Source organism: Chroicocephalus ridibundus, chromosome 6 (assembly GCF_963924245.1).
Source record: "Chroicocephalus ridibundus chromosome 6, bChrRid1.1, whole genome shotgun sequence".
Taxonomy (NCBI): Eukaryota; Metazoa; Chordata; class Aves; order Charadriiformes; family Laridae; genus Chroicocephalus; species Chroicocephalus ridibundus.
This window is the reverse complement of record NC_086289.1, coordinates 16,951,826-16,967,992: the sequence shown is the minus strand read 5'-3', so window position 1 is coordinate 16,967,992 and position 16,167 is coordinate 16,951,826. Positions and strand designations below refer to the sequence as shown.

General features: G+C 34.2%; 1 protein-coding gene across 4 annotated transcripts in view; it reads right to left on the bottom strand.

The window, feature by feature from the left end:
• ADGRA1 (adhesion G protein-coupled receptor A1) overlaps positions 1-16,167 on the bottom strand; it is a 272,861-nt gene that overhangs the window by 112,631 nt on the left and 144,063 nt on the right. For all 4 annotated transcript variants that reach the window (XM_063339128.1, XM_063339129.1, XM_063339130.1 and 1 more), the window contains 2 exons: positions 15,027-15,188; positions 10,675-10,890 (listed from right to left, as the gene is read on the bottom strand). In XM_063339128.1, the coding sequence (XP_063195198.1) occupies positions 10,675-10,890; positions 15,027-15,188 (378 nt within the window). The remainder of the gene's footprint in view (positions 1-10,674; positions 10,891-15,026; positions 15,189-16,167) is intronic.

Sequence of the window (16,167 nt, the reverse complement as noted above, 5' to 3'; positions counted from 1 at the left end):
ATGTCAAATCAATCAAGTACACTGAAAACCCACAGAGACTGAAAACCATCATCCTGATGAAGAGCAGCTGTTAATAAAATAGTTTGGAATGCATATGTAATCCTATTTTATGTGGAAATTAAGAATGTACATATTCCTACTTAAATAGTATATTTGATGTTTTGTGGCATTTCTGTGGATCACTGCTATCACCAGAAGCTCAGTGATAAAGGCTGAAGAAGCACAACGTAGCTGTAAATAACTCTTCAGTTCAATGAGTCTGACAATTATGTGCAACTTTGATAGACTATATTTAGCAAGAGTTTTGAATCTGTTAGACACTTTACACAGTAATGATCAAAGTAAGATTATAAAATACAGGAGCTTTTCTGTAATACAATGTCACAAAAATGTGACTGACTTTTTAAGTGTCAAGTCCTAAGCTTACTCTTTTTCTTTCGGAGTAGCAGCATATGCTGGTCAGTGAAGCATACACTACACAGCTGTTACATCTACTGTATGACCTGTACATATTGAATTAGGCATTGTGTTTTTCAATTCTGGTTCATCAGACTTTTGGTCTGAGGGGTTTTAATCTAAATTTAGCCAAAGAATACAATTCAGTGTTATCCTGTCTATCCATAATTCATAGCCTCCAGCCTGTTGTGACCTAAAACAATTAGTCAACTTTTTTTTTTCTTTTATACAGTAACACAGGATGTATGAAAAAAAAATCAGTACACAGATTAATGGCAGAAAAACTCCAGGACTGCAGTTTGGCAGTATATGAATAGATATTTGCATGGACACAGAGAGGATGTTAACAGATGTGGAATTTTTAACAACCATCATCGCACCTTTTTTCAGGTTTTTAAATTTACATTAAGAAAGAGAACTATTTCTACATTTAAGAACATATATGATATAATTTAGTGAATAAATAAAAACAAGAGTGGTACTGTAAGACCTAATCCATTAAGATGTCTCAAAACTTCAGATCATTTTTTTTCCAAAGGAGGAACCGATTTCCTGTATTGTCAGTCTGCGGATACAGTCTGTTGTTGAGGAAATCCAGAAGGTGTACAAAGGTGGATATAAAAGAGAAGTACCACTGTGTTTCCTTTTCTCTATATATTTTTCTCCCAAAGCACCTAGCCTATTAGACTCCTATTAGAGGTATGAAATAAAGCTAAACTGATCTCTGCACTGACCCTTTGTGGCCCTTCCTATAACCCTAAATTCAACACTTTTCATTAACACTTGAAATAACATTAGATTCAAGTTTCTTACTGAAGTACTGCATTTGTCTGCTATTGTAAGTACAATTGTAACTTCTAATTAGTATTTTTTTAAATTACTTTTTAGTAACTCATTGATACCAATAGAAGAAAGTGGTACGAGACCTGGATGAAGAGTCATTTAGATCCATTTGTTTTTCTCAAGTTCATTAAGGAAATATAATTGTCTGTATTTCTTCATGAAGTTCTCTCAGAAACAAAGCGAAGGTGCATATGCGTTTCATTCGCCCAAAAAAGATAGTGAAGCAAATTAATTTCATTTAGAATGACTGTCTGTGTATAAAGTCATACAATGAATATCTATTCAGAATTCCTTTCTCTGTAAAACAGCATAAGTGTTTCATTAAAAACTAATCTGGCATTAAAACCAGTAACTTCCTTCACTGATGTTTTGGAAACTCAATTAACACCTCTAAGTTCCTTCACTGACAGTTTGGGAATACAGTAACAATAACTTAGAATAATGAATTAATTCTTATGTAGAACTATGGAATTTTGAAGATGTGATTTTTATAACTCACAGTCAGGAAGTTATGTGATGATCACATCTGTACTTTTCAGGTCTGTATGTTCTACATTAAATAACAGTTCAACTAACTTACAACCTTTCCTTTATGTATTTGAAATACATTATGCCAACAATACATAAATCAATAATGCAGGAAGAGTTCCCGGTATGAACATGAATCAGCATATCACCATTCATTTAGGTAAAAATCAGTTTCTCATCGATTTGAGCTCAAGAAATACTACGCGCATCCTTGTGAGATGCCTATTGGGACAGCAGTCATGCGCTCTTGCATCCTATTTTAAAAGTGTAACATATGACATTCAGTCTAAAATGGCAGACAAGAATGAAGAATTACAGTCTCAGTCAACTCCCCTGATAACACAAGTCTTAGCATGAAGTTTTGTTTGGTTTTGTTTTTTTTTTTTTTTTTAAAAAAAAAACAAATTAACAACTCTATCCTCCCCCATCACCAGATCTCTCCCTCTTCCCACACCCTCCAACGATATACGTTTTAACAGAGTAGAGAATGATCTCAGGAGGACTGTAAACCCAGCAAACTGATTCTACTAAGTTAACTATTTTTTCCCTTCCCCTTCCCTCACTCTTTTCTACTTCATGTTCCCTCTGAATTTTTTTTTTTCAGAAGACATTCCCAGAGTTCAGAAAATAGATCAAATTCAAGTAGCTTACAGGCACCATAAATACATAATATTACTTGTCCATGTGGGCTCTGTTCCTTCCAGAATAACTGTTGCTAACCCCATACTCACAGAAACCAGGACTCCAGGCCCCCAAATCATGAAACTTGCTTAAAAATTCTGTAATAAAGTTATTTATACACACAGGTTTATGAGCATGTGTGCACATAGATGCACACAAATTTACCAATCTTTTCATACAGTACGGAATGCCAGAACTTACCTTGATTTTTAAAACAATAAAAAAATAAAAAATCTCACGTCATTATTTCATCTATATATTTTTAGTGAATATCACTGTATTACATCAACAACTACCGCAAGAATTGTTTTTTTACTTCACAAGTTTTTTATATATATATATTTAGATTGACAAGTCAGAATACACTAAGTACTTCTGGGTTCATCATGATACAAAACATCTCTCAAGTTCTACAAAGTGATAACAGTCAATGAAATAAGGATAGAATGAATCCTTCGACCCCAAAATGAAACTTGACAGATTTCTACTAGTATCTTCATGTGTTTTTTGGAAGTAACAAAAAAAATCAGCAGTGAATTCCTTCTCCCAGATAAGCTCACCAAGAACACAGAAACATTACTCTGCCCAATTAAATAATTTCCTCATAAACAGCAAATAGAAAGGCAATATTGGCAGTAGTATTTTAACTCAAATTTCACTTCCATGGAGACAGTTGTGAAGCATACTGGTCTTTTCATGGCTCAACTCATTGGTATACTAGTCTCTTTGTAAGTCACTTTAAAAGAGGTATTCTACATAATCGCACCCCTAGGTCTACACTGTGCTTAAAATATAGAGGTAACACACCCGCTTCCTGAACTGAAAATTTCCATTCAATTGCTGACTTCCACTATATATTCAGTAACAACTATCTATCTGGCTATATATATGCACTCTCTGGAAAACTCCCCCAGCATAAAAATTATAATATCCTAACTACCACATAGAAAATCACAGATTAATTCCTCTACATCCACAAAAACCAAAAACTACTCAAAAAATCTCTGATACATGACCTCATATACTTCTACATTTTCCTTAAGCTGACCACATCCTTAAGAGGAGCTCCAGCCAACACTATCACTTTTGTAAGGAAAAAGGCTGTACATTTCAGTGAGCACCTTTATGCCATGTGCAGGGTTTGAATCCTCCAAAAGGAACCTCATCACCTCTGTGCCATTGGCCATTTTCCCCTAATTATCAAATACAGCTGGAGACTGCAAAGTCAGGAAACAATTAGAGTTTCTAGGAGAAGAACCCACATTCAGAAAAAAAATTTCCAGCCATATCACCTGCTAATCGTCAAAGCAATCTATTTCAGTGAACTCTTTGTCATCACCAAACTATTTGTGGTCCAACATAAGCCAACAGGAATCAAACCAATGCAGGGGAAAAAAAAAAACAACCACCAAAACCCACTTTTAAACATACTTCTGCAGTTACTAAAATTATCCATTTAGAACTTAGAAATACCTTCTGTAACAGCAAAACCAGGTAATAATCAATTAGCTAAACAACCATGTAGTAAAAAAAGTTTCAAGAAACAAAATATAATTATTTATTGGATGTTGAAGTGTGTTCTGTTAGCCAGCATCAGTCTTTCTCAGTAAAAATAAAATAGGCATTAGAAGGAAGAATTTAGAAAAGAGGAGTCGAAAATATTCAACTTATATACAGTTCTATAAAAAATGTAAAAAGTTGATTATTAGTATAGTAAGGAAATTAGAATTGGGGTATAATTCCTCAAATGTCAATGCAGAACTGGGAATTTCACTAGTATTCAGTATGCTACTTGTTCGTTATTACCTTTGTACCATTAAGTTGACTTAAAATACGTTCTAACAACTAATGTACTGTGTTATTAACTGTTACAGCTTCAATATGTTTTTCTTATGAGATTTATCTTAATTCATGTACAAACTATTATTTAACAGCAGAATGCACATGAAGGAGTCTGATAGTTTATAACAAGGAAACTAATCTTACAATGCCCTTTGAGAAATCCCAAAGAGAACTTTTCTGTAACAAGACCAATGGTGCAAAAAATCAGAAGAAAAGTCTTTTACCCAAGCATTGCGGAAGAGAGAGTGACAGCACATCTCCCAGATATATATTGACAGCTTACATAAAATCAGTATGAATCATGTCTGTCCAGGAACAGAAGCTTGTTTCACAAGACAGCAAATGTGAATTCAAATAACAGAATTTTATATCAAATACAAGTTGGTAATTTTCACAGTCCTTTTCTCCTTGTATTTATTCTTTTCAAGCTATTTAGATTTCTTTTCACTTCTTCATATATGTACAAGTTAGTTAGAAGTCCAAACTGTACACAGCATTAAAGGAGAACCAGTTAAATAACTTCAAGTTTTAAACATAATACATGTCTCTGAAACATCAATACCATAAACAGTAAAAATACAATACAAAACATCAATATCATAAACATAAAAGGTGAAATTCAGAAAACACTTCCAGGTGGCTCACGTTATTTGCTGTCCTTGTTTCGGCTGGGAAAGAGTTAACTTTCTTTCTAGTGATTATGAAAGCATGTCAACAATACATATTATTTTAGTTGTTGCTAGGTGATGTTCATGCTTTTCAAGGACTCTTCACAGCTTCCCATATAAGCTGAGAAAACATATAGACAGAACAAGGGAATGGCCAATAGAATATTCCATACCATATATGCCATGCTCAGTATATAAATTGGGTTAGCTAGGGGTTGGGCTCTCACGATCACTGCTCCAGGTGGTGCCAATTCACTGGGCAGTGAGAGTGACTTGTGTCATCATTATTGTTATTATTTTTAATATTATGGTTATTTTCTTTTTCTGGTACTGTTCTGTTAAACTGTCTTTATCTCAACTCAGGAGTTTTTCTTCTTTCCCCTCCTTTTCTCCCTACCCTATTTTGGCAGGGAGGGGGAAAGAGCAAGTGGCTGCATGGTCCTAGTTGCCAGCTGGGGTTAAACCATGATATTTGCAGAGTGAGGTTTTTATCTGCTAAAAGAGAAGTGGTAAAGGGCATGATAAAAAAAAGAAGAGACATGAGCTTGTAATTACACATTTTAAAGTTTGTTCTAAGCATTTAGAAAAAAGTGATACAATAGATTTTTCCTACTTTCAAAAAACATAATGTATATTAATTTTTATATATTAAAACATATGTTAAACAAATATAAGAATTGTAGTAACCCTTCTGTATACCTAACATAACTGACATTTGTCGCGCACGCATGAATAGTATTTTGTCACTGTTTCATTTTCTCAATGTTTAGAAAGATCTGGAAGAGCAGGATAGCCATCCACATTATAAAAGACCACAGAAGCATGTGCAGAGAAAAGAAGGTATATTGAACATAGAATACCAAACTACAAATATTGAAGATGTCATAGTAGGCATAAATATATAAAGACATGGTTTGAGAAGGAATAGAAGTAAGAGGTATAAATATACAGAAATGTGTGATTTGGGCATTCTGTGTGAAGAAAGAGAGGGGCAGTTTGTCTTGTCTGGTTTTGGTTTTTGAAATTAAACCCACCTAATCAACTGAACAACAGACATTTCAGCTTTTTCAATAGCTAGTACTCAGTGTACAATCTAAACACACCTGCAAGCAAATTAATGCCTGCACAGAAGATACTAGTTTAAATATCATATTGCTGTAATTCAAAATAAGTGGAAATTCTTCCCAGATCTTTCCTTAGTACTAAATGCTTTTACCTATTTTAAATTTTATTTTAAGACAAGGACTCAATGGCTCTAATGAGAGATACCCACAGCTACTTTCCTATACAACCTAAATATTATGCCTAAGATGAAGAAGAATATAAAGAATTTCTTTTTAAATATGAAAAATATAATGAATGTGATTATTCAGAATATTGAATAAGAAGATGCTGTACGTCTGGATAGATTCTAAATCACAATAAAAACCACTAATGGATAAAATTTAAAACTATATTTTAAAGATAAAAAAACATGTAGAATAAATATAAAGGGATGGAGCCGGTAAAATATAATAAACTTTAAAATCCCTACATCACATAAGAAATCCCTTTGTAGAAGTACCAACAACCTACCAATGGAGAAAGAAGAAACAGACTGAAAGTGGTTACTATAAAATCAATGTACAGAATACAAGAAAAAAAACTTTTCTTACTAACAGATTGTATGTTTTGCAGTTTTTTTTCTAAAATTGTATAATGTCTCAAAGTGGTATAAGCAAGTAATTGTAGGATTTTGCAAAGCACTTTAGAATTCTTTTTCATGGTTAGCATGTCTAGTACCAATCATAGTACCAATTTAACTTTTAACATTTTATCACACAGACATCACCTGTAATACAACCTGACAAATCAAAAGGTCAGTCTGGCTCAGAGCATATGAGAAGTAAATAGAATTGAAAAGTTAAATGGAATGCATGGAGAATATTATGAGGAATTCAAATTTCAGAAGTCAAGGATTACATGTGAAAATATACATAATTGAAATTTTGAAGCTTAACTTGCTAATTCAGTCATGTATCAGAAGAATAATTAGAGAGAGGAAAAGAGTTTTTATTTGACAAGTGTTTTCAATGAAGCTGAAACTGTAAATTATGTTGATAAAATACTTTCCTTAAAATCCAAGCATGAATACTCAATCTACAGTCACTTATAAACTACATATTTGACTATTATATTACAGGAGGTTTAAAAATTCATTTTATGTTGAAGTAATTTTAGTGAGTTAGAGGAAGGGTCAACTGTATAACTGATTATCTTTGCACACTGGAGATAGTTTACAGGATCAGGCTGGAACAGAGATTAGGTTCAAAGTGTGCTTCAGGTCTGATATTAAATGAAACCCAAACACTGGATTCATACTGAATGGCACTAAAATGTCATAAGCTATTTTCACACTTTCCAAGTTCAAACATTACAGCAGCCATGCTGGAGTGTCATTATTGTGATATCCTTAGACCACAGCTGGGTCATGGGACAGAATTGTATCTTGGGAGCATTCCTGTGACAGGATCTCAGTCTGGAGCCTCATGCTGGGAAGATGCCCTTAAGCCTAATTAAACAGAGATTAAAACAACCACTATGTCAAAATACAAGCCACTGTATCAAAAACTAGGAAGATGCATCTGAGACGTTCTTTTCACCCAGTAGAGTCCAGTCATGCAGGAAAAGCTCCCTACTAACAAGAGAAATGGGATCTAAGGGAAGGCATCTGGGTCTAAATCCTATGAGAAAAAACTTTTGATCTGCAATAGTGATAAATTATTATTTTCAGCCTTTCAGACTGGTTACTGGCTACAGAGTCAGAATTAAAGATAAAAATTTGTGTATCAAACTGCAATAATATTTTGCTTTAGGGTATTTGGAAATACTGCAAGTTAGTCTATAAAAGACCTACCGCACATTTGAACCGTAAGTGGATACAGGAATATTTTAAGAGTTATCTCCTAAACTGGTTATCTATCTCTGAATGGTGGAGCTCTTTCAGTGCCTTTTAAACTGGTTGATTTTCAAAGTTTAATCTTTTTAAACTGTTTTTTTTACTTATTTATTTAATTTTTTAATATTTTTTCCCCTTTGGGGACTATCTATCCCATAATAACCAGATAAGGTTAAATTATGTACAGACAACCACCGACTGAGTATGTATCAATTTCCTAGCATTCCCAGGAAATATCACTATGGGTAAAAACTACAAAAGCTTTGATTGTATTATTAAGATCGTTTGCAATCATCTGTTTCAGACTACTCCCATCAACTACCCACAAAGTGCTTCATGACTATTCACTTTTTTAATTTATTAGTGCAATTGGCTAGCAACAGACAGATGGCATAAACAATTGTTTATGCTTAGGGAGCACATGACTTAAAATACTATAAATTTGAAGAGGGCTATACTTTTTAGCACAAAAATATAGAAACATTATCTTTAAACAAGCTTTTTAAGGACAACTTTTCACATTTTTATTAGAAGTAAATTAAATTTGTAATTACCATTTGTACTTTTTTTTTTTCATTAGATTTTTTTTCTTCTTTATGATTTATCCTATGCTAAATAGAGGAAGGTGCTAAGAATAATCTCAGCATCTAAAATAAAGTTCTAAAGTCAGACATGATAATGAATATTACCTTAAAATATAGTGGCTAAACATTGGTAACTAAAACAAGCAACTCCCACCTCCATCACAAATTCTCTATTTTCCTGAACTTTGCATAGCACAATTAAGTAGGTTTACTGTTTGTATCCATTGAGCAAATATAGAAATAATTTTGCTACTGACTGATGATAAAGAATCCCATTTTCTGTCATCAGTTACAATTCTATAGATCATTATATTTAACAATGAAGAAAAGAAATGTAACTCATTTCAGAATGAATTAAATGAGTGCTTAGCCTAGAGGTTTCAGAGAGCAATAATGAGTGAAAACACCTTGCTTTTCAGGATTAAGTTTAAGGAATATATTCAGTCTGTTTACTCACACATCACATTTAAAACCTGAGTACACCTTAATGTTAAAACCCGAAGCCATGAAACTAACATTTAGCTGAATCTATATCCTGTATTGTGCTGTTGTAATATTTACAAATTCATATACACATGATAACTAGTGATCCAACTACTAAAGTCACTTTTGTCACTATATATCACATACTTTAATATTGCTTTGCATCCTAATAAGTTTACTTTCTTTCTCCTAGCTTCTTTCTTTGTGTAGTCAGTAGAGTTTCCCTTCTATATGCCGTATAAAGTCAGCTAGGTTCAAAATACATTAGGAAAGATTTTACTGAGATCTTTATATTGTGATATTCTGCCAACATTTTAGAAAGGAGCTTCAAATAAATATTCTAACTTAATCTGCATATTTGACACAGGCATGCTGATAGGAGAAATGCAAAATTTGCTTTTATGGTAGAATTCTTTATCTCAGGAGAGACACACCAGTGCTTCACCATCAAACTTTCAAGAGATTCATTTACTAGAAATGTTGGTACTCAGTTTCTGAAGAAATACAAAATATATTGGTAGAGCTGATAAAGAAAAATTTCCAATTCATGTAATCCCATGTATATTTTTATATCAATAATATCATCCCATACATTGCAGAGTGTTCCAGGGTTGCTTCTTGCAGAAACCTTGTATCTTTTAGATCTCTGACATTTGATTTTCACCTTAGGGATGTCAAATTCTTCTCTTTTCAGAGACAACTTTCTCTTTCCTATAGATGGACATGTTAACACTGTCCACAGAAGGAATGAACTCCACTGCAGGAAAAAAAAATTAACCTATTTTTCAATTATTAAGATGATTTCTTTTTACCAGAAGATCCTGAGAGCACAAACTACCATATCACTGGCTGCATACTCCATACAGAAGATTAAAATACACTCTTAAAATAAAGAGTAAATAACTTCAATCAAAATACTTTCAAAGTTCAATAAACTAGCAATATTGTCCAGAAAGCCAGAAAGGTATAATTTATTCATAGTAAGTATTTCAAGAAATAAGCCTATTAAACTGAGATTCAGCTGACGGATAACAAAAATTCAACTCTGCAATACTTAAATTTAATAACACGCTCAGCCAAATGCAAAATTCCATTTCCTGTTAGATCAAAATTTAATTGTTCCACTTATTTATTTTATAATAACAGTTCGTTCTATTAAAAGGCTTATTTATTATTGTTCTTCGGCTACTACTCAAAAACTCCAACATAACACTCTCCCTCTGTATAAAGTTCAGAAGATAGAGTATGTAATATTACGTAGTGCAAGTAAAGGTAATTACCCTAAAAAAATAATTTTTGCAATGTAAAATCCTGACAGCACCTCAATAAAACAAGTATTTCCAAATTACTTTAAAGAGATTGCTTACGCATAGAACAATTTGCAGAATTGGACCCAGAGATAGAAAGAACATGACATATACTCATTTCTATTCACATCCTGCATTCCTGCATTCCGCCTGATTACATTAATGGAATATCTGTTAGCACAACAAAATATGCTACAGCAGTTTAAGGCCACTTACATGTTGAAATTACTAACCAGTTTACAATGCTAACAACACATAAAATATACATTTTTCCAAATCAGTATTCTGCTTAAACGTACTACTGAAAGCACAGATAAATTTTATTTGTGATTGTACTGACTTACCCTGGTAGAAGAATTCACCAAGGAACCATTCAGATTGCCAGTGTTGCACTTGAAATTCAAATGGTGATCAGGATCGTTATTTGCTTCCCAGCTTCCTGAATCACGCACTACCAACTTGTCTGAATTTGCAGATATTTTCTGGAAGGCAGTGCAAGTCATTCCTGTGAAACTAGATGGCTTGATCATAAAGGCCTCCAGAGCAATATTACGAGATACCTGTGAAAACAATGAGAAGAAGGTATGTTGACAACTCCTTAATCATAATTGCATTATTATATGTGCATTGTGTATTTACCGCATATAATTTATAAATTTGCAGGCGCACACTTCCATACGTATTTGTAGGGTAAGAATACAGAAGTACCTTAAATCCACCTAGTAAAATTGGTGTGAATCCTTCAGAATTTGGGGCATCATATGAGTTGTGCCGACAAGAAATGACTTCACTGAAGAAAATCACATTAATTCGTACTAATAAATTAATCTAAAGAAAATGCTTTGCATAAAAAAAATAAGGGCAGGACAGAGGGTAGCCTAACTCTGTAAAAGTCATGGTACCAGAACAAATTAAATCTTAGCATGAGACACAGTGCGTGACTTGCTGGTCCTATTTTGAACTTACAAAAAGGTTTTCAAATGCACCTTCTTCAGTCACTGATGATTGTGCATACATCCAAAATGAGAGTACTGAAGTCTCATCAAGCAATTTTTTTTTTGGTCAAAATCAGACAAAATCCAGAAGCTTTCAGTACATTTTTTATACTTTTATATAAAGTAATACATATTTTACTTTTAAAGGGTAGCCTGAAGATTCTTTTCAATAGTTTCTGAATTCCTAAAACATCCCTTTTTTTAGATTAAATTTCCACCTGTTCTGTCCTTGTGTGAAGGTGATTTTTTTCTACAATTGAATAAAAATGCCAAAGATCATTAAGAATCAAATAATTTTTGTATTAAAAATCCAGTGGCTGTTTATTGAAGACTCCTAAAACCTGAAACTAGGTTTACTTCAATAATTTTTTGTACCATCTTCAGATAGCCTTTCAAGGAGTTAAAAAATTTACTGCTTGAAGAATACTATTACCCATATCACGGTAATCAAGCTACATGACTCAGTTAAAACTCCTGTGTGGTAACCGTTTTTCTTTAATCTTGGGAAAAGCCACTTAATTATTCCTAACTTCATGTTTCCTGCTGTAGAATGGGCATAACACTAGTTCCCTATATCACATTTGTGAGGTGATGGTGAATAAGATGTTGCTAGATAACGTTGTTATGAGGATTCAAGTGATTTCATAACTGTGAGCCCTATTTTTAAAATTTTGAATATTAAATTCTTTAAACACTTGGTGTTTTCCACTCCCCAAATATAGCTGTAAAAGGCTTGACAACGTTCAAACAGTGTGAACATGCCATTCTCAGCATATAGAAACAGATGGGTAAAATGCAACATAAACCAGTGTTCATTATGTAGGATTGTAAAACGAGCTAGAAAATGGATACAGATGAACTCAGAGCAAAATTATCCATGGAAACAAGCCACAGTCAGGTACGTGTTATGAAAAGCCACAAGCTAATCTTGTCTCTAAGAAGTACAGATACAGAAAATGATAATTTGGTGTCCATTTCCTAAACCTCACATAAAGACACCACTCAGCAGAAGGGCCAAAGGGGATTGTTACCTGGGTAAGCTGAGAGCAGCGCACAAACAAAAAGCCATGTTGCAATTAGCCTAAAATAGCCTGACAGTCTCAGTGGCTGGAGAATGAAATGAAAACTCTTCAGAGGTGGGTCTGAAAACTATTGCATGCGCCTGACAGAGCCATTGAGATATGTTTTATCATCAGCTGGAAGTCTTCTTTTTCAAACTGCATATCTGACATGTATACACAGAAATAAAATAGCAAGAGCAAAGACGCATCTCAGAACAATACCGAAGGTAAATTAATTTGAGGGCGCTGAGGCATACAGATCCACCTGGGGAGCTCTCAGTTGCCCAGGGCACTCCCTGCCCCTCTGGCTGTGTTCAGGGCCTCTGAGGGTGCTCCCAGCACCTTCCCTCTGCCCCATCGTCAAGCTGAGGCTCCTCCAAGGGCCTCACCTGAACTCCACGGTGGCTGCGCTGCAGCCTGGCCACCAGCCCTGTTGCCCCAGGCCAACCATTGCCCTGGGACCGGCCTCCTCACCACAGCCTGGCCTGGCAACCCCCAGGCTGTGACCGAGCCTGGTTACCATCACCACGGCCTTGGTCAATCTCAGCTTGATCTGCTGCCTTGCATTCCCCGTCTGGCCTCATCACCACCCCTGAGGATGTGCGCCCTGGGCTGGGGCTGCCCCTGGCCTGCCCCGCTCCCCGGCTGGGGGCAGCAGGACAGGCCCTGGCTGGGGAGGCCCCGGCCCTCGCACCATCCTGACAAGAACCTGTTGTCTATAAGACTTCTCTAAGATATTGAATACCATACAGCAGAATAACGTCTTCTTTGTTTTACCATTATATGATTATTGAATGAAACATTAAATAGACTTAATATATACATATGAAATTACCTAGTATTTGGAAGTTGCTACTGGCTGTTTTTCCTGTGGCGTGTTTTGTACACCATTTGACTGCAAGGGAGACTTAAGAAGGTCTGAACAAAGGCATCCATCCTGGTGTTTTTCTGACCTTGAAATTAGTCATTTCACAATCTCATTGAATTGGAAAATCATTTTTGTCTTCCAAAAATGATGTAGAGTAATAGTCATAGCTCCCAAGTAGCTTTTCAATGTATAGGGAACACAGACATGCTTATGTTATACCACTGACACAGTTTCTAGTGGTTCCTTTTTTTCAGGAACCATATTATATGCTAGCGTCTAGCTAAGCTTTGCGGGTTTTATTTGCTGTTGTTTAAAATAAAGAAAGCAGATGCAGTTTCTGTGAGACAGTTTGCTGGCTGGCCTCCCAAAGGAACAGAAGTGTTTGGTATTGTGTGAGATGACACCAGAAAAACTCCACAGCTTTGTTTATTTAAAAATTGCACTAAACAGTAAACTAATTCTCCTACAAAAACCTATAAGAAGCAAAAAAATAAGGCATGCCAAAAAGGTTAGTGACACAGATCTACATCTGAGTACACAGAATTACCGTTTGCAGCAATGTCAACAGCTTCCTGGAGCAGTGACAGGAAAAAAAATTACCTTTGGCACTTGACATTTAAAAGAAATCTAAGTATAAAGCAACAGAGCCCCCCTAGCTGTCAAATTGCAAAAAACTTCTAAAAGGCACATTATTGTCTCTGTTTTTTTAATATAAACAAATAAATATTTTCAGCAAATTTCGTTCTTTTATGTAAACAGGAATTAAATAAAAAACTTCCTTTAGAAGACAGTCCAATATATTTTTGTCTTTGTTTGAAAAACTGCTTTTCTAAAAATATACAGTGGAGGAACAAAGACCATTATGTTATTTGGCACATCCTATAATTCCTTTTTTGAAACTAGCATTGAATTCACTTTTAAATAGTGTCTTCATATAAATGCAGTGGAAAATTGAGAAAATAATAAAGGTTGTTTAAAATCAGCAAGCAAACAAGCAAACCAACCCAAGGGGTGATAAGGCTTTAAAATATTTATCTGAAATTCTAAAAGGATAAATTTCAAGCTTCTGATTTAGATGCATTTCTGCTATTTCGATGTTGAAACTGGCAAAAAGACAGGTTCTCAGTATCCAAATGACAACCCCTCAGTATCTAAATGACAAATTCATGTAGGTGGAGGCCAAGAAATAAGAACAATTTTTTCACACAGCTTGCTTCTAAAAATCTAAAACTAACCACCAATTAGTAATCTTTATGACAAGATACACTTCTTTTTGATCATTTTCTTACTGCTTTAAGCAAGTATCCTCTCTTGTAGAGGATTCTGTGTAGAATCCTCTCTGAAAGGCAAAAGATCTTGGGGCAGCAAGGGAGCATATTATCTTTTCTCTTATTAAAAATTTCACTCCCTCAACTTAGACCTGCTGCAATAAACCCATATACAATAGTGAAAACAATAGAAACTGAGTGGATAGTATGAACACTAGAAAGATAGTGTTGCAAACAGCCTATTGTAAGAATAAATATAATAAATTGAAGTCAAGAAAAAACACTTTTTAATACCATCAGTGATACTCAAACAATATTTTGGTCTTCCAAATAGAATCCAGGAGAAGAAAAAAACCACCACAGAATCTATGTAAATCGGCTATGCTGTGTATCTGGCTTACACAATCTCGCTTGTCTGTATACTAGTTGGGTATAAAAATTGTGAAGAAAAATGACATTTTTAAAATACATTCAAACAAAAAGCTTTGTAATTTTATGAAATACCTTTGATATAACTTGAATATTATTGTTCAGTATTTGACTTGCAATGTGTTCCACACATCGTACAATCCTGGTGCAGGCTTTGTCTTCCTTTTGAGCCAGCCACAACACATGGTCATCGACCAACATTATATTGCTGGCAATTTCAATAAGAGCATCCCCAATCTGGAAGAGAAAAAAAACAAAACCCCAAAAATGGTATTATCTGCAAATCTCGCAAAAATTGGGAAAGAGTACACAAGAGTACAATTGAAAGCAGGCACCTTATTTCTCTTAGTAACCATCATTCAAAGACAATTTTGATTCTACTAAGAAAGTTAAATGGACAGAAAAATAAAGACCAAGAAAAGAAAAGTGCACTGACTTCAAGAAAAAGCTTCTTTAGTCCCAATTTTAAAGCTTATCTTTTAGATAGACCACAAAAATTGAATCTCTCATTGTGTGATAAATGGAAACCCAGAATTATCACACTCTTTCTTAAATGAATTAAAATTGACCATGCCCCTCTAAAGAACTGCTTCATGTTTAATGAAAGACCTTTGCGGGGGAGGGAAGACGGGAAATATATTTGAAAGACATTTTTGTTACAAATATAGTGAGGTAAATTTGAGATATAACTCAGGTGCTGACAACAACATGCATCATCTCATTGACTATACAGAAATGTGTAGGCTTATAGTTTTGGGGTGTTTTAATTCAATTTTTTGGCTAACCCAAAGTGATACATCTTTGTTTTGCCAGATGACATTTTGCAGATTGTGGTAAGTATGACTACGTGTTTCAAATTTTTATTAGTATATTACATTTAGAAAGGAGAAACACCACTGTGAATATTTTTTGGTGATTATTTCAAATTGAAATGACAATATTTATTTTTTGAAATTCTAAAACTGAATTTGAGATTGAAAAATTAACATTACCATTATTTTTGAAGGCAAAATATGCCAAAGATATACAAGGTTGTCGCAAGTAAACCTGAATAAAAGGGTACACGGAAGAAAAAAAATGACTGAGAGAAATATAGCTAAAGAAAAGTTCAACAGGCTAAAAAGTCAAACTAATAGAAACAGAAAAATAAGGCAAATACACAGATAATTCAGTAGGAAGGAAAAAAGAAATTCAGCAATAGTGAAAAAGGTTTAAG